General features: G+C 35.7%; 1 protein-coding gene across 4 annotated transcripts in view; it reads left to right on the top strand.

Annotated features, from left to right (window-relative positions):
• Nucleotides 1-20,281, top strand: part of bach2b (BTB and CNC homology 1, basic leucine zipper transcription factor 2b) — a 171,506-nt gene that overhangs the window by 96,681 nt on the left and 54,544 nt on the right. For all 4 annotated transcript variants that reach the window (XM_056445632.1, XM_056445630.1, XM_056445631.1 and 1 more), the window contains one exon: nt 15,705-15,959. In XM_056445632.1, the coding sequence (XP_056301607.1) occupies nt 15,717-15,959 (243 nt within the window). In that variant the 5' untranslated portion in view covers nt 15,705-15,716. The remainder of the gene's footprint in view (nt 1-15,704; nt 15,960-20,281) is intronic.

The following is a 20,281-nucleotide window of genomic DNA, read 5'->3' as shown; positions in this document are numbered from 1 at the left end:
CTTCTGCCAAGTAATGATTGAGAACAACACCGCTCTGTCTTGCGAGCATGTTACATGTGAGAAAGTCCAGAGAGGCTTGCTCCTTCGCTGCTGTGCATGAATCTAAATGAGAATCTGTAGCCGGTGGGTAATTGTTTCAACAAAGCAGAGGAATTATCCTCATCCCAGGCTCTTGTCTTTACACATTACCCTCTATAACAAGAGCTATTTACTAAGATTCTTACCCAATTAGGATGAATAATTCGAGGAGAGTCCTGCACGCTAACAATCGAGACTCTGCTGCGGATGAACACTCTATCAAACGCTGCTCTAAATGTCCATTATTGTCGTTCAAACCCACTGAGACAGAACCATTAAAAGGGCTCCATTAGTGAGTGTGCACTTTTGCCAGCATATGCGCGTATGGAATTGTAGGATTAGTCATAGACGCTGATGATTAATGCCCAGCAGAGCTGAAATGTAATGAGCCATTAAGTCTGTTTCAGTGTCAAAGGGTTGAAGGAAATGTACTACTGCATTCTAGACTCAGATCACAGGCCTGTAAGAGATTGGGGGTTGCAGAGGGGGAGCTCTTGTGTGCTTGTGCACATGGGTGTGTGTTGATTGCACAGTGGAAATGAGCTTTTAACAGTTAATAACCAATAAACAATGGTGGAAAGCAAACCTGTACAGGGTGTCCGCGGGGTCTTAAATGTTATATCATTTTTGAATATGCATGGTTGTATGCTAAAGTTTGCCTGATTTAAATCCGCGAATATCAGGATGCTGTGTAGTTAATGAAATCAATAAAATCCTTCTGGATTTGACATCATGCTGCTTTGTTTACTGCAGTAACCAAGCCAACACTATCAGTTCTGCAGTGCTTTATGAGCCAACCTGCTAGATTTAATAGGTTTTTATTTAGTGTGTGAATAATATTTTAGTTTTGGATTAATTTCTTACATTAATATTTAGTAATCATACTGTAAGTTAAAATCTCACCAGTGTTTCCAGTTGAAAAGTCGTTATCAGGTCTTAAAATGAATGTAAAGAGCTTTAAAAATAATATATACTAATTCCTGTATATACTCTGCTGTAGGTTTGGTTGTTAGTGTCACCCAGTGTTGGGCAGTAGCTCTACTAGCTTAGCTACATTTCTCAGTAGCATGGCGGTAGGGTCGCTACTTTATAAATCCAATAGCTTTTCAGTAGCGAACCTATTTTTTTAGTCAAGTAGCGCAGTAGCGTCCACACAAGCTACATTTACCGATCGCAGATCAATAAGTGAAAGCACCAACATTCACGGAGCTGTGAGGCCGGTGTCTAGCCGATGAAGGTAATTCATATGATGGCGAGAATGACAATTTCTTCTTATACTACGGTAATTACTATTACTTCATGATAGTTATAAATGATACTACAATATGTAAGTTAGTGTAATTGAATGCTTTTTCGTAAATATTTCCCTTTACTATACATTACTATAGTATTTTAAAAGCGTAACATCTGGTTTTATTGTATTTTTTTGTTTTTGCTGTTATATACTGTAATTTGTTTATGTTTAGTACAATATTATTTACAGTAAATAACTGAACTGAACAATTCTGCCTCAAATGATTTATTGAGAGTTTTAGTGATCACTAAGATATGAATAATCATTTAAGTTGCTTCGATTTAAAAATGAAAATTGCTAAAATAGGTTAAATGTAGCTAAGCTACTTTTGCAAAGTAGCTGTTAGCTTAGCTTGCTCCAGGGTGTAGCTTTTAGTGTATTTAAGCTACATTTTAAGTAGTATTGCTAATAGCTTAGCTCACTACATTTTTCAAGGAGCTTGCCTAACACTGGTGTCACCACATTTAAAACTAGAGTTTTTTCTTCTAAAATGCAGATGCGATGTGTCAAACAACAAACTAATAATTGAAATGATCCTAATGTGTAAAAAGAACGGTGGTATTTATTTATAATTGTTTCAAAGATAAAGTCCAGTGCAAAAGATGTACAGAGTGTGCCAGTTCCACCAATAAATGTACAAAAACATATAAATATAAGTGTATATTGGTAAGATTTAAAGTGAGGATTAGCATAGAGCAAATCAATGGCTTTTAACGGTTCATTGGCTGTTATGGTAAAATGAGTGTTGGTAATGATGCCGCAATCTGCTGTGCTGGTAACTGCCACTAATGTTGACTGCTTTACCACAATGAATCTGTTAAGTGGCCAACAATTTGAGGAAGGAGTTATGGCACTTCCTTTAAAAATGTACCAAAAATTGTTGCACTGTAAAAGCACAGCAGATCAATATGAGATAATTAGAGTGTGTGAAAACCATGCAAAATTATTTCACAATCTTTGTTTGTTTGTTTGCTTGTTTCCCTCCTTGCTTTTGACGAATCCCCAAGTGATACAATAATGTAATCTTAATAATTCACTTTAATTAATAATTGAATAACTGTTCTTTTTTGGAATATATATTTAAATTATCATTAGAAAAATAAATACTTGATAATAAGTCTCCTCAACCACTAGCAATTTTGAGTTTCTGAAAACACAGAAATTATTTTCCAAAGTAAAATAATTGACAAACTTAGGATCCATCCTGCTTGACAAACTGCAAGGATTTAAATTGGCAGATGAAAAAATGTCACCAGCATGTACATAAGCCAGGAGAATGAAAACAAAGGAAGCACCATTTTTAAATACACAGCCAAGACATTACACAATAATAATATATACATATAATAACAAGCCATGGTCGACCCAAGCTTAAACAAACCTTATCGTCGTCTTGATGAACAGCCGCAAAGCCAAGAAGAAGAGCAGAATCTACCCTTGTCACCGTAGTTGTTTACAAGGCCGCCTAAAAGCACGACCAGTTTCACTTTCGAGAGAGAGAGAGAGAGAGAGAGAGAGAGAGAGAGAGAGAGAGAGAGAAGAGAGAGCTTTGCGTCTATATTTGAAATAACGAACTTCTTGAGCTCATATTAATAACGTGTGCATGATTATTGAAGTGTTTCTGACATCCGATTAATTTAGCAACAGACAAATGCGAGAGTGAAGCCCGAAAAAACTAAGGAGCAAATGATTCTTTCAGCAACCTAAAAAAATGAACAAACTGCCATGTTTATCTATTATCATCTCCTTTTGGACTATTATGAACTCGGAATGACGGAATTATGTGAGATTAAAGATACAGATAAGCTGTTTGCTTTGACTGTGGGCTATATGTTGCATGTTGTTTTCGAACCCATATAAGGACTAAATGTAAGCTCTGTGTAGTTTTTTTGTAATGGATAACACAAGACTGTAAGGGTCTGTATGTGTTCAAAAATGGCACACTTGGCAATAAAACTGATTCTGATTCTGATATATCTTGTATTTATTTATTTATTTATTTCATATAATTACAGTCAATACAGTAGGCTATTTCATCATTGATCTGCAGTTATAATCAAATCATGTTCATAGAAAGGTTAGCAATGAACTTTTATAGACAATTATTTGTTTTGTGAGAAGTGCTTCTCATATGATATGTAAACAACCCGAACAGCTTTACTTTGACATTTCATCAGCGAGAATGACGTCGACTGAAACTTTCTGTCATACACCACACCCATTGGTACCCTTTTGGCAGTGGAAACGCAAGCCTGATAAAGGTGACTTGTACTGTACTGTACCACTCAGTGGAAACGGGCCATTAGCATGGATGGATCTTAATTGGGCCAGCCTAGTAATAACAATTTGTAGCACAGTGCATTTAGGGCTGTATCTCCAGCATCTGGTGGTAGTTTTAGAAAGGTGTGTGAGTGATGGTCACAGGTGAGTTACATATGTTCTGTTAATGTAGCAGCACAGATGGCTGTTTTTCTTCTGTCAGATGTGTTGTGCTCAGCAGCAGAGAGTGTCTGTGGAGATGAGAAAGAGGACACAAACCAGACAGCACATCATATGCTGTCATCTCCCCAAATCGCCATGTCAGGCTGTCCTGCAGGAACACAACACCATACCCGTTCCAAACTAAACATGCACCTCTGTCAGGACCGATTCTGTCATTTAGCTGAGATATTTACACTGGTTTAAAGGTTGACAGGCACGGAAACACCCAGCTTTGCTTTGTTGGCATAATGAAAGCCTGTCATGGTTTTGTGTATTTTTAGGGTCTCAAATCAGTTCACTTGAAATCTGAAGCCAAGAGAGGAACGCTCGAGTGCTAATTATAAGGACATTAGGTCAGTGTCATTTATATCAGGAAGATGACGGCTTTGTTAAAGAGTTTTCTAAAGAAAGAAAGATAAGGAAGGGAAAAAGGGCTTTAGTTTTGTGCTGGTATGGTGGTTTGTATTTTGAGACAGAATTTATTGAACAGTTAATACAATGCTGTGTCCTGGGCTAAATAAACTTGTGGAATGGGAGTACATATAATGGTATTTTTATCATTCTCATTCGGAAAGTCATGAAAAGCTTATACATTTACATTTTACATTTACATTTAGTCATTTAGCAGACGCTTTTATCCAAAGCGACTTACAAATGAGGACAAGGAAGCAATTTAAACAACTATAAGAGCAGCAGTGAACAAGCGCTATAGACAAGTTTCAGGCGTGTAAAAGTCTAAGAAGCAAAACATTAGTGGAAATTTTTTTTTTTTTTTTTTTTTTTTTTTTTTTTATAGAGAGAGAGAGAGAGAGAGAGAGAGAGAAAGAGGGCTCAGTTAGTGGTATTGCCAGAGAGGCAATTGCAGATTAGGAGGAAAAGTGGAGACTAAACAGTTGTGTTTTTAGTCGTTTCTTGAAGACAGCAAGTGACTCGGCTGTTCTGATGTAGTTAGGGAGTTCATTCCACCAACTGGGCAGATTGAATGTGAGAGTTCGGGAAAGTGATTTCTTCCCTCTTTGGGATGGAACAACGAGGCGACGTTCATTCACAGAACGCAAGTTTCTGGAGGGCACATATATCTGCAGAAGTGAGAGCAGATACGAAGGAGCACAGCTAGAGGTCACTTTGTAAGCAAACATCAGAGCTTTGATACAAATGTATAAACATTCAAAACAACTGCAGGAATTCCTCCATCAAACAAACAAAATTGGATCTCTTGCACATTTTCGATGTCTGTATTAAACTATAATAATACAACATCACTACTATCACAAAAAAAAGTTATTCTTGAACAACCTTTAGATTTTTGGTCACCATATGACTTAATGTCCGGTCTTTGGTTCATGTTGTGATCATATTTTACTCAAACCACATAATAACCACACAAGTAGGGCTGGACGATTTGTCCTAAAATCTAAATCTCGATTAATTTCAACTCTTTTACGTTTAATAAACGATTATTTTATATATTAGTAATTTTTTTGCCCTATTAGTTCACTGAAAAGTTTTTTACAGTAAATATGCACAGATTACAAGTGAGAGATTTTTAAATGAAGGGTGAGTTGCTTGATTTTAAAATAATTGAAAGTATGAAGTACAAATATTGAAATTAACACACACATTGCCTGAAACCAACAGTCACAAATAAATAACTTGCACTTTTGGAAACAAAATAAATTATTTTCAAAGATTTTCATATTTAAAGTAGAAAGTAAGTGCATTTCTTGAATCTTCTGTAAACAAATATTTTGATGTAAATAATAATTTTATTGTAATGGAAAATATGCCTTGTCAAGGCACAGCTTCCAATCATCATCATCAATGTAGTGCAAATGTGCGACGTGTAGTCACATTTTTTGAGAGTTGCGCGGGTATGCGGCCGTGCCGGACCACACCCCTGCGTTTGATGCAGAAGTTTAAATCAGCCTTAACAGAGCAAGGTCACATGACTCCACACGCAGTAGGGAAAGTAGTTTGATCGATTATAAGTTCTGAATGCCGATTTTGATTACTTTTCGGATAATCGCCCAGCCCTACACACAAGTTTTTTCGTAAACAGAGACCATCTTGTTTGCAGTCTTACAGCATGTTTTCCCACTCACCCACTATTATTCATATTAACTGGAGCAACAGTAAATTAATTTCAATTATTTTTAATCAAACCAGCCAAGTGTAAACTTGTCCACTCTCTGGTTTTTCACTTTGAAATTTACAGTTTATTTTTCATTAATTGTTTTCATTCATTCATTCAGTTCCTGATTTGTCTGCGGAATTAACCGTCAACTACTCTGGCATATGTTTTATGCAGTGGATGCCCTTCCATCTGCAACCCAGCACCCGTTACACTCTCTCTAACACCCATACACTCTCTTATTTACACACACTCATACACTACAGCCAATTTAGTTCATCCAATTCACTTACACCGCATGTCTTTAGTCTTTGAGGGAAACTGGAGCACCCGGAGGAAACCCACAAAAACATGGAGAGAACATGCAAACTTCACACAGAAATGCCAACTGGTCCAGCTTGGATTCGAGGCGACAATGTAAGTCGACAATGCTAACCACTGAGCCACCGTGCCTATTTGTTTTATTATTTTTTTTATTATTATATTTGACACATGAGTCAGGTGTTCTCAATGAATTAGTTCGGCATATCAGTTCAAACAAGTCACTGTGAATTCAGTCAGGTTTTCAGACAGTCCACACTCCATCAAATCAGAACACTTAGAGAAAAAGGCAACTCATTTTGAACATGTGCTGTTTATGCAATAAACCGAGTCTGCTTTGTTTATTAGGATGTTGGATGCACCATCATTCATCACTGTCTTGGGGATATTCATCTCTAAAAGTAATGATCCATACCCAGTCTAATTCAGTTTCAGATTAGTCTCAGTGCTCTGGTAGTCTTCCAGCCCCTTGAGCAAGCAAAAGTAGAACGCCAGCGACAGCTGTCGGAAACCCATCACAGAGCTCTGCTTTTGATGTGTGTGGGAGTGTTCCTCGCGAAACCAGTTAGCGTCCACGCTTAACAAGATTGAGAAGTGCCTGCATGATAAAAAATAAAGAGCAAGACGGAGGGCAAACCTCTTGCATCCCTCAGCAGTTCTAATCGGTAACACGGCCGAGAGTAGTCATTTGTGGTGAGCTTGTGTGCAAATGCATCATCCTTTTGTGCACAAAATGCACACATCTGAAAATCCCAGCATGGAAAGAAAGCACATTCCAATTTTGAAATAGTGTGTTTGGCATCTTATGAACCTTGCAACCACATCTGGAAACATTATTCTTGGAAGACAGGTCATTATCCACCAAAGGCAGCATAGAAAACATATTTAGAGTGAAAAAAAAAGAAGCAAACTGAAAAACAATAATTGGAGTGACCAGTTGGACTCTTGCTGCAAACGTCTGGGAATGTCGGACACAAACTTGCTTATACTTAGGTAGAGTTTTGGCTGCAAGCAGTGGTGGAAAGAGTACTGAAAAATCATACTTAAGTTAAAGTACCATTACATGCCTAAAAATGTAGCGCGAGTAAAAGTAGCTGTTGTAAATATTACTTAAAATATGACTAAAAAGTAGACCTTTCAGAAGTACTCAAGAGTAACGAGTGTTATGCTGTGAAAAGCTCACGCATTTACATTAATTTGGGGATGTATCTGTAAACGTAACATTCTTTAGTGCATTTAGCTATTGCCCAACAGACACACAATGTCATAAGACGTTAATAGGCTAGATTTAGGTTGTGATGTCAGGTGGCCAAAATTCAATGTCTAGCCAGCGTCTAATGACAATGTTATACTAATGTCAAATAACGACGTCAAATGACATTGATATTTTTTTTTAGGTTGTGTTGTAAAGTGACCAAAATCCAACGTGGAGCCAACATCTTAAACCAACGTCATATTGATGACAAATACTGACATTTATTCATGAGGTATGGCAACCCAAATTCAACGTCTGATAGACGTCATAGTGGTAATGTCCACACAATGTTAAGCTGTAGCATCATTAATATTTGGTTAATAGTTGATATTTGGTTGATTTCAGGTTGGACATTGGACGTTGACGTCAGTCTGACATTAGGTTCTGATGTCAACCCGATTTTCATTTGCAAACAAAATGCAACGATCCACGACGTTGGGGTACAATGTCAATCTGACTTCATATTGACGTCTTGTGCCTGCTGGTTGTTTAAGGCCATTACAGTCATCATACAGTAAACATCTGTCATGTTCTCATCAGTGACATGCATCTAAACAGTCTCAGGGTTATTGCGTGTAAAGATTTTGGACATCTGCTTGGACACTTCTATTGCTTCCAAACAGTTTGCTGCAATTATAAATCACCCATGTCTTGAGGTAGTTCAGTATGATGCAATTTACCTTCTATATGCGATTTGATTGGACAGAAATCTCAGGACAGATTTTTCTAATCCCCATAGACAAGAAAAGATAAAGTAGTAGCAGGTTGAAGGAAAGTAGTGGGGGAAACGTACTAATCTGGCACTAAAAATGTATTCAAGGGAAAGTAAAAGTACACGTTTTTAAAACAACTTAGTAAATTACAATTCCTGAGAAAAATTATTTTACCCCACTGGCTGCAAGTAACCAATATTTTAGGCGAGGTCTACGTCGAAATGAACAGTGCTCTGTCAGTTTGAGTATTGATCGCTAGTTCCAGAAATTAGCACTCATTCTTTGCTTCATCTGGATGTGATTGGTACGTTGCAGAGATGCTTGACAGCCACTCTCTACCTGTCTTAGTCTTTTGTTTTCTTTCTTTTCATGGTAACCACAGCATCCCTCCCACACACTTACACATGTGCAGCGTGCACACCTACTTAGCAGTATAGAATGTCTAAACCCACATGCTGTGTGGTTTGATTTTTTCTGCATCGAGTGAGTGAGTGAGAGAGATAAGAAAAGAAGCGAGAGGGAGGCGTTGGGCCCACTGATTCCATTCTCTTGGTTTCCATTTGCACGCGCAGCCATTTCCAATGACCAAGGACAACTTTTGGTTTTCGCACTTTAATATACACAACAGTCAACCGTCATCGTTCGGCAAGGCTCACCGCTTTTATTTGCTAGTTCTGATCGAAGGCGCTTCATAGCGGTAACCAACTGCCTCGAATGGAGCCAATCTTTGAGGGTTTGCGCCTGTCTGCATCTTCTGTGTGGAGTACACAAACTGCCTATTTTGCCCAGTCAGGAGTTAAATCAAGATGACAAGGGTAAGAAATTTCAGGCCTGTGTCTCTGCGGGTCAGAGTTTGCCTAAGGTGCAGTCAGCGGTGGTTGTGGGAGCAGGGAGGAGCGCTGGCTGCACAGCCCTCACCGCGGCGGGGCAGACAGGGGCAGCCCTGGCTTCGGGAGAGATGGAAAGAACAGCGCTGGCTGCCACTGGAGCTCTGTAGGAATTGTTTAGTCATGCACTGATCATTCCGCGAGCAGAAGTTGGCCCCGGACAACTTAAATAGCTCAGTGTGTTGTGGAAAAGACTGCTGGCAGAGACTGAAAGTAGAGATTGTGTAGTTTCAAAAGCAGTTTAAAGCTGCCTGATTCAGAGCTTAAGCATCCTCGCTTGCTGTATGCCTTTTCACACTGTGCTTAGCAGTGGTTTAGCAGCTTTTTAAAACTCGGGGTAAATGCACTTTAACCCTGGGCAATGCAAAATTTGCTCTTGTTTTTTTTTAGATAAATCTTCTGAAGATATGCTAAGTGGACTTTTTAAGTATGTAATTATTTATTATCATCGTAGCATTCTTGGAAGTATCTTGTAGGACCATGTAAATACTATGAGTATTAGCAGGGCTTATTTGTTATTTCTTAACACTTTGGATTACTTATAATGAATGTATTCTGAATACTTTTGGATTACTTTTAGATTGCTTTTTAGATTACTACTCATTTGTATGTATTTTTAAGTGGTCCCTAAATTCAGGAGCATGGATCGCTGTTCACATGAAATTTGAATTAGATTAGATTAGATTAAATTAGATTCAACTTTACTGTCTTTACGCATGTACAAGTACAAAGCAACAAAATGTAGTTTAGGTCTAACCAGGAGTGCCAGGAATTATACCGGATATAGGTATAATTTATATAGTGCAATATATATAGTAAAGTATATATACTTTACTATATATACTTTACTATAGTATAAGTATATATGTATGTATATATATATATATATATATATATATATATATATATATATATATATATATATATATATATATATATAGTATATTTATATATAGTATATTTATATATAGTATATATAGTGCAATTATAGAGAATCTATGGGTAATATTTACAGATGGATGTACTATGAACATTATATTTATACAGGTTGTATTAACTACGAACAGAGATTTATTATAGATGAATATATGTACAGGTTGTGATTAATAATCAGAGGTATGCAGATAGTTATGAACATAATTACAATTGTAAATGTTAGGTATGCTCCGATCAGGATTTTTAGAGCCGATACCAAGTACCGGTTCCTCGTCATGGTGATCTGCCGATACAGAGTATAATTCTGATGCCTCAAGCTTTATCTAACTTAAACATTGCATAAAGCAAATTTTCCCTTTAAGTATGATACTTAAGTGGAGATCTCTCTTTTCCTAAGAGAATAAATGAAAGATTTTGTATATAATAGAAATTTAAACACGTAAACACGTCTCTTATGAACATTTAGTGTGAAAATGTCAGGGTCAGAAGCAGCTTAACAGAAAATAATAGATAAACAGTCACAGAAAAATGACTGACAATGCAATTTGGAAACATTGCAAATGATTGAAGAAGAATTCAACGTGCCTCAATGAAAAAAGGTTTGGAGTGCATATTTGATACATAAGAAGATAAAATGCATCTTTCTTTTCTTGTAAACCTGCAAACGAGGACTTGCGATTGGTTCATGTGATCAGCCAGATAAGCGAGAACTGATTGAGTCTTAAAATGAGATTATGCCGATCTCCAGCCGATCAATCGGAGCATCCCTAGTACATGTACAAATTAAGATGCTCATTCTATATTGTGAATAGAAATGAAGAAGAATTAGGATGAATCAATAAATGAATAATGATATTGGGTTTTTAATTTGTACTGATTTAATATAGAAAACTGTAACTTTGATTAGGTCATTAAAATTGTATAACTTGCAACAATCCAAATACAAGTAGTTTCATTTTTACTAACTTGTAATCAGTTACTATCTAGCACTGAATATTAGATGGCAATACATATTGACTATCAAGATGTTTATATTTAGCATCTGACCACAATTTTGGTGACGAATGTTAACCATTGTTTACAGCTTTTATTTTAATTTTTTATTTCAGATTCAGGGTATTGACAGATGTATAAGCTTTGTATCTAGTATTTGTATTTTATTTAATCTTTATCTCAATTGCCATAAAAAATATAAGCCATTCCATGCAAATGTCAACAAAAATTTTTTTCAAGTTTTCACCAAAATAAAGAAACCGTTTCAACATTTTTTTGTGTAAGCAAGTATTTTCCAGTACTTTAAAAATACTCAAAAATGTATCTGTCAAAGTTTTCAAGCTATTATATTTGATTTACCAAAATCACACAAGTGGCAATTTCACATCTGTCACTTCCAAAACGGAGAGACGTCACATCCATAACAAAGCTTTTCCCTCATAAATGCAAAAATGTCAATTGGCAATGGCAATGTTTGTTTTAGAGAGCCAATTCTTATCCTTTTGATTAGCATTGTTTCTTTTGGCTTGTGCAGTTTAATTCACAGAATGTTGTAGACTGAAAGTCGCACACTTTGTTTGGTCACATCCAAAATGCATGTTTATTTCCCTCATTTCAAATCTAAAAAATGTTTACAATTTGATATTTTTCTGATCTCATAACTCTGTGGTTAGTTGTTTTGGAAAATATAAACAGATGTTTTAATATAATGTATACTTTTTTACTGCAAATGTAACATACATAAAGCTGGAAATGCTCAAATATATTGTTTTACATTAACTCAAATCAAATCAAATCACTTTTAATGTCCCATCACCAGCAGCACATGTACTATGATGAGTGAAAAGCTTAGGTGCTGGCTCCAGACAGTGCAAAATACAACAACATACTCCAAAAACCAAACAATACACTATTAGCAATATTAACAATAGTACATAAAAGACAATAAATACATGAAAGACAACAAATGTGTTAAGAAACACACATTACATACGTGCATAAGTACACAGTCAGAAAGGTGTACACATAGTTTGACAGATGCAAGCCATGTTAAATTGTTCTGTTCAGCAAGAAAGCAACATACATCCTATCACAAACAATACAATGCTTATATTATTATGGATGTGATTTGCATTGACAATGAAGCATAAACGTTCTGTTTAGTTTGTAGTAGCTGTTAAAAAAACTTCTTCAAAACAGTGTGACAGCACATACATGTAACAATATTCTATACTCTTTGTACAACACTGGGAAACACCCATAGACTCTTGCATTCACACACACTACGGCCAATTTAGCTTATTCAATTCACCTATACCACATGTCTTTGGACTGTGGGGGAAACCGGAACACCCGGAGGAAACCAACACAGGGAGAACATGCAAACTCTACACAGAAATGCCAGCTAACCCAGCTAGGGCTCGAACCAGCGTCCTTCTTGCTGTGAGGTGATCGTGCTATCCACTGCGCCACCTTGATGCCCTCTTTGTATCTATTTATTATTTCATGTTTTGAATAATGTAATTTTTTTGCAGTGTTCAGTGTTGTAATATGATTTATAAGTACTAAAGCAAGCGTGTCCATGGCGAGTTGGATTTGTCAGATGTTATTAGCCTTATGCTAAGTCATAACCGCATGAAGCCCCTCTCTCATTCCATTCTTTCTAAATGAACAGATTTGTCCTAGTGTCTCACAGAGAACATATGCACACCTTGCCACCGCTGCAAATAAAATTGCTTAAGAGGATCTGAAGGCTGTTCTTTACGCTGAGGTCTGTGCCTGACTCGTCATATTCAGTTTGCACTTATTCAAATCAGCAGAGGGGCTGAATGCTAATTTGAGGTTAGCGATATTCACTTGCCAAGACATCCATCGAGAACCTGCTGATGAGATTAAACACGCCGCCCTCTTTGTAAGAAGCGATTGTCAAAGGGTTGTGCTACAGGACCTAGGGTACGAGGCCAGGACACATTTGTGAAGATCCACAATCCAGAGACACTTAAGTCTCTAATCACACATGCACCGGTTGAGCCGCTCTGATAGGGAAAAGGAAAGAGCTCAAGGTAATCTTTGTGACTGAAGATCACATGTGCCAGCATCTCTCTGTGCGCCTCCCACATAAGAAGCAATAGCGGAGACCCCACTGTTATGACAGCTAAATCGCCTTCTCCAGTTAATCTACCAGTGTTTGTGAGCAGGATCATTGTGTAAAGTGTGAATGTCTACCTGCTTACACGGGGGTGTGTGTTAAATGTTAGACGAGTGAGTGTGAATGGCGCAGCAGCTGCTGATCTCTTGGTTTGGGGCTTTGTTTACGCTTGTTTCTTTGTCTTTGTGGTTGTGCTTTGCTTGCTGTAGGTGGCATCTTTTAGGACGTGGTCATGGTGAGCCAGGATGCCAAATAAACTTGAGGAAGTAGTTGCAGTTGAATTAATATTAAATAATGCATCGGTATAATGAACTGTCAGTTTAAATTTATTTACATTTATTCATTTAATAGCTGATTTTTAAAGTGGCTTGTAAGAAAGATGCAAGAAACAATTCATCATAAAGTGGCATATAGTCACATGAGGTGTTATAAAAAGTTTCAGGCATTGTTATAGAAATAAAAGCAAGAATAATGATCAATTATAGAACAGGGAGCGTTTTGTTTTGTTTTGTTTTTTTTTTTTGTTTTTTGTTTTGTTTTTTTTGTTTTGTTTTGGTTTTGTTTTTTTTTGTTTGTTTTTTTTAATTTGGTTTTTTGTTTTGTTGTTTTTTTTGTTTTTGTTTTTTGTTTGTTTTTTTGTTGTTGTTTTTTTGTTTAGTTTTTTTGTTTGTTTGTTTGTTTTTTGTGTTTTGTTTTTTTGTTTTGTTTTTTTTGTTTGTTTTTTTTTGTTTTTTTTGTTTTTTGTTTTTTTTGTGTGTTTTTGTTTTGTTTTGTTTTTTGTTTTTGTTTTGTTTTGTTTTTTTAGTTCTTGCAATTTCTGGGAATCAAACCCACATGTTGTTTGCACCATGCTATTTTAGCAACAGTTGATATTACATATGCATTATTTAATACATTTTAGATAATTATATATGACATATATGCTTTTTATATATGACAAATATGTTTTTTTTATAAAATATAAACTACAATTTTAAATATATAACATATATTAAAATATTTCTTACCACTTTCTTGATATATTATGATCTATTCTTAATTCTCTTATAAATATTGTTCCTGTAACATTTTTTTTTACTTTATATTAAATATCCTCAGTGCTTATTTTGTAAATTGCAAGGATCAGATTTCATAGGTGCCAGATCCAGATCCAGCTTGTTCTGGCACAAATTAAGCCCCGAATATACTTTTTCTACATTCACATTTCTACAAATAAGCAGGTAATTTTACTGAAAATAGTTTTTCTTCAATTTTAATTTACATATGTGACTCTAAAATCCTCTTAAAACTGTAGGCATTATCAGTTAGGGTTAAAATATACATATTAGACATGGGATTTTTAAAATAAGCCCTTCCTCAGGGAATAAAAAGACATTAAAGAATATTAGAAGATGGACAATTCATGACATCCACATGAAATGCTTCCAGAAGCTCACAACACAAACACTTCCACTGTTATCATATAGTCACTTTACTAGTCAAATATTGCTTATATCAATTAAAGCAAAATCATTCTTACTATTTAAAGGTGCAGTACGTAAGTTTGACTCCCAGTGGTTGAACTAGGTATTGCACTCCTGGATCAAAACAAAAGCAAGCGCAGGTTGCCAGATTGAGGACAGGAGCGAGTGATTTAAACTGTGTTCTAAATAAAAGCAACAGCACTCAATACACGGAATATCTTCCATATTAAACAGAATTTTTGTCCTAACCAACACCTCAAATTGATTGATATTAGAAACAACTTCTATTTCTCAAAGATGAATAATTGTAAACCTTACTATTTCATGAGTGAGTGCATATTCTGTGCTTCTGAATGGCTTTATTTAAATTTCTATCATGTTTTGTCTGGTGCAAACAGCCAAATTACTTATAACTGCGGATCTTGTCACGTAGCGTGTTGTTAGGATGCGGGGTTACAATGTAACCTGCTCACATAATGTTCACGTTCATAATATTTATATTATTTGCAAATTAATAAGCTCATGTGGAACTCTGAATCTGCGTGAGGTCACAGTTCGGTCACGAGCACATGCTTTGAGAGCCTTTCTGAATGAATGAATGAAATACGTGGTTTTCCATCAAGGCAAGCCGGGTGCTGAAATATAATTGGCTAAACTAGCAGGGCGGGTTAAAATGGCCAAAACAAAGAAACAAAGTACTGGAACAGAAAACAGCATTGTTTTTCAGATAAACAAGAAAGTTCACTTTGCATGTTTCTTAAATATCTGCAAACATATTATTGTATTATTATTATGCTTTAGAAGAGTCAAAAACTTACATACTGCACATTTTTTTTGTTTTGTTTTTTTTTATTTCTTCTGTTACTCATTTTTTCCCTGGAAAGCCTAATGTTGATCCCATTTGGGGTTTAGAAAGCATTCATTTTGGAGCACCCTTAAATTCATTCTACTGTGATCACAAACAGTAAGCTGACCGCTCTTTGTCTCTCTGTTTTCTGTGCAGGGTGTGAGCGGTATGTCCGTGGATGAGAAGTCTGAAGCTCCCATGTACGTGTATGAGTCGACAGTGCACTGTACCAACATCCTGCTGGGTCTGAATGAGCAGCGGAAGCAGGGCCTGCTCTGCGATGTGACCGTGCTGGTGGAGGGCAAGGAGTTTCGCGCACACAGGGCTGTACTAGCGGCCTGCAGCGAGTACTTCCTACAGGGGTTTGCCACCCAAACTGACAATGATCTGGTGCTCAGCATGCCAGAGGAGGTACGGAGAAACACTTCTGCATTCACACATTTTAAAAAAAATTTATTACTGTGTTGTAAGATGACTTGGCATCCCTTGGCATTTCAGCTGTTTTCTGTTTTGTTTTTTGTCATGATGTTTGCTCTTTTTTTTTCGCTTTTCATTAGTTCACCCAAAAATGAAAATGATCATAATATGATATTCAGTGCTTCCCACAGGTTTCAAAAATACTTGCAGTGGTAGCCGGATTGAAACACAGCATTTAACCACATCACCTAAATGGTTAACTATGCAACAAGCAAAACATAATTAAATTCTTAGCAGTAATTTGATTTATTATGACACAGTTATACACTGTTTCTTTTCAATGGGTTAAAGTAAAAAAAGACTGTTGAAATAAAAAGAAATCCACTATTTATGTTACTTTTATGCTATTCAGGAGTAGGCATGGGACGGTAACCGATTTTAAGGTTTATCGTGGTTTGGAAAAGTCAAGGTTTTTAAACCTCCAAAGTTTTCTGTAATACCGTTCCTCGGGTATATGTTTGTTTTTTTTACAGGTTTTCCACAACTATTCTATTTAGTTTTTTAGGGCAACAGTATCTCCAGCAAAAAAGGAACCTCAACATCAAAAGCTACTGGTACAAAATATTTTAAAGGTTTCTTAAAATAAAATATATTGTCTTCAATGGGGGGGGGGGGGGGTGGGTTGTTTTTTTACCCAGACATTTAAAAAGAACTTATTTTGGAGCAGTAATCACAATACCGAGAAAACCGTGATATTTTTATCCAAGGTTATCATACCCAGAATCTTATACTGTTGAGAAGCCATGTGCACACACTGAAATGTCAAATCTGCTTCTCTTTCTTTCAAGTTCAAAGCAAACTTGAATGCCAAAGCATTTTAGATACGTATATAAAATAGCCTATGTAATATATTAACATGATCAAATTAATAAAATAATGAGCAAAAGAGAAATAAATGACAGAAAAATGAATAAAAACATAAAATATCTCTAAAAAACATAATTACAAGATTAAAACTTGTAGATTATTTAAATAAGGTGTTAATTAACCACTAATGGTGTACATATATTTTGCAGCCAGTTTAGACCAGTCATTTCATCCTGTCTGAGTATATAGTCAAGTTTTTCTGAATTGTTCACATTAAATAATCTACTATTTACTTTTTCTCTTGGTATCGCGACTGTGTGCGCGCTTTCAGCTGTAAAACCAGGCGGAAAGTGGTCTTTAATAAAAGAGTAATGCAAAAATGCATATGAGAATTTGAAAGCGAAAGCAAAAGTTGAATTCCAAACATTTTAGGAGATTTAGAAACCCGGGCCGGACAAACTTTTTAAGTCTCAAAGTTGCACTTTTCTGTGGGTCTGCAGAGCATGTGAGACTGTCTATGGGAGTGCTGACAGGTCTCGCGCACACAGAACGAAAAGGGTAAACGAGAGAGGTTTTTTCACTAATTAATCGATCGTATGTTTGGTTATATTGGGTGGATACAAAAAAGTGTAAAAGGATGTTAATAATAGTAATAATAAATAAATAAATCTGTCACTAAATATACTTGGGCAGCTGTTAATATGGGCCCGCCAAAGTAAAGTCTATGTGTGGGAAGCACTGATATTTATGATTATGATTATGATAATTATCATTTACTATCTCTCATGTGGTTTTAAACCTTCATGAGTTGTTGCGTGAGTTGTTATCATTGCTTCTGATGAACACAAAAGAAGACGTTTTGAAGAATTCTGGAACCCATCCACTTCCATAGTAGTCCAAAATTACGATAGAAGTCAATGGATGCCAGATACCAGCGTTATTCTTCTTTCATGTTCGACAAAGGAAACAAACTCAAATAGGTTTTGAACAAGTGAAGGGTGAGTAAAGGATGACAGAGCTTTCATATTTGGGTGAACTAACCCTTTAAAGTGCTGATTGCTAGCTGTAAGCTTCTGTTTTGCGAAAACTTGTAGCCAATCATGTCATAGTATATTTTGAAGGACAACCAATCACATTTCCATGTCGATCAAGTTGCAGTTGGTGAAGGTAGGACTTGTGCCATCTCTCGTCAGGCTGGTTTCAGTGTCAGCGACTAAAAAGAGACAGAGTCAGATGTGAAAGCCATTATAGTTATAACCACATACAGTAAAATCATGAATGAACGTTAGACTGTATGTTGAAAGAAACAGTAAAACATCTTGAAATATATTGCATCTTAAATAACCTCCCATAATTCTTTCAACTGTGTAACGACAACTGTCTTGACTTTGATATTCAGCTGTAATATTTTTATTGAGCACAGATGCATTAAATTGATCAAAGTAACACGATAGATGTTTTACTGATAGATAAATGTATTAATAATAATAATAATATAATAATAATAATGCATTTTATTTGTAATGCACTTTTCTTAGACTCAAAGTGCTACAAGACAAAATACCAACAATAGCAAAAACAGCACAACAATAAAAAAAAGATGCAATAAAACAAGAAGAATGTGCACCATAATCTTGATAGAGCCATAATATTGATATAGAGCTGCTTTTAAACTATTACAAAAATATTAAACCTTATAATAAAAACCTGAATAAAATATTAAGCAGCACAACATGTTTTTTGTATTGATAATAATAATAGCAAATGTAAATTGAGACGTTTTTTGGATGTTCGAATGATTTTACATTTGACATTGAAGACTAGAGTTATGGCATATTGACAAATTAATATTAAAACATATTTTGTTTTAAATATATTTTATTAAAGAACACATTTAAGTTAAAATTTAAATAACATCACATCAATACAGTTTATTGTTATTGTTTTATAAAACAGCTGTAGCCTTAGTGAACAAAATACATAAGACAAAATCATGTTGAATAAAAATGGAGGTGTCTGTTATATTGGGGCATCATAGACAGTCTGATAACAGACTTCGCTAGTAAAAAAATCCTGACATAATTTCTCATGCATGTACAAATGTGTACATGATTACTATACTTGCTTTATCCTTCAAGATAAAGGATGACTAATCAGCACTCATCACCTGTCTGCCTACCATATGGCAGCACCCATTATTTTGCCCATCTTTATGAGCAACAACCGCGTGTCTCCAACACACACTCGGGCACTTACATGAGCTGTAGTTTATATTCTCGCACAGCCCAAAATGCACATTTAATGAACTAGCATCTGTTGCATTAACCCTCAATCTCCACTCTCTGGTTCATGGACCCAAAATTAAGATGCTAAATTTCGCTAAAGCAAATCATTAGCATAACAAATGGCTGCATTTATTATGCTTTTTATTACATCGCTCAGGCAAAACGGGATTTTAATGGGATATCCTTGATTTATTCCCTGCTTTTAGACAGTCAAGTGGTTATTTAGTGAAGTGTGTGCATTTAAAGTTTGTATCGGGTGTTTTAAGAAAGATTACACAAAACAAAAACACATATTTCTGACAGAAATGAATTACGTGAAGGTTTGTAAGCTAGCAAACATTTCACTGAGCTAGTAAGTTGACGTGTACTTAAAAAAATACTTAAAATTTCATTAGCAATCCATCATCACTTCCCCGATTTAAAACATACTTGCTAATTTAGCACAGTGACTGAATAGATACTGAAATAGACCGGATAGAATTGAATATTATGAATTATATAAACCTTAATTTTCTACATTATTTTGGTTTAAATGATCATGTTCAACATAAGCCATTACTGGTAAAACAACAACAATAATTCTGCAGCAAATCTCCACCAATTAGAATTGACATAGGCAATAGATGCCAGAAGCATACTGTATAGTGCCCATAGACATATAGCTATGTATATATAGATGTAAAGATGTTTCTATGCGCCCTTATACATAAGCCACCCACAATGTTGGAACTGTCAAAGATGTTTTGTGAACACTAGAGAACAAATTGACTGCATCTGCAATCATCAAAAATCTATATTCAATAGACATTAGGAGACAATTTCGCTAAACTAACATCATTTGAGCTATTAGTTTTGACTCATTGGCCATTCCAAGATGGCAGATGCCAGTGTTTACATATACATTTCTTTGGTACTGCCTCTCTGCTTCCATTAGGCTTTAAAAACTCCCCTACCCTCTCAAGCTGCTTAATCATTTGTATGCATAAACTGATGCATTCGCAATAAAAGTAATCTCATCCAGTAAATAAAATTAAACGATCAGTATTTTTTATTCACAGCGCTTCAAGGCGTTTTAGTTCTTTCTCTCATTACACAGTCTTGTACTAGAATTTGTATTGCTGTCATTCACTTCATAGCTGGTTGTTAGGGTTCGTGACTGTTACA

This window comes from Danio aesculapii, chromosome 20 (assembly GCF_903798145.1).
Source record: "Danio aesculapii chromosome 20, fDanAes4.1, whole genome shotgun sequence".
NCBI lineage: Eukaryota > Metazoa > Chordata > Actinopteri > Cypriniformes > Danionidae > Danio > Danio aesculapii.
Note: the sequence above shows the minus strand (reverse complement) of the source record. Positions and strands in the feature narration are given on the sequence as shown.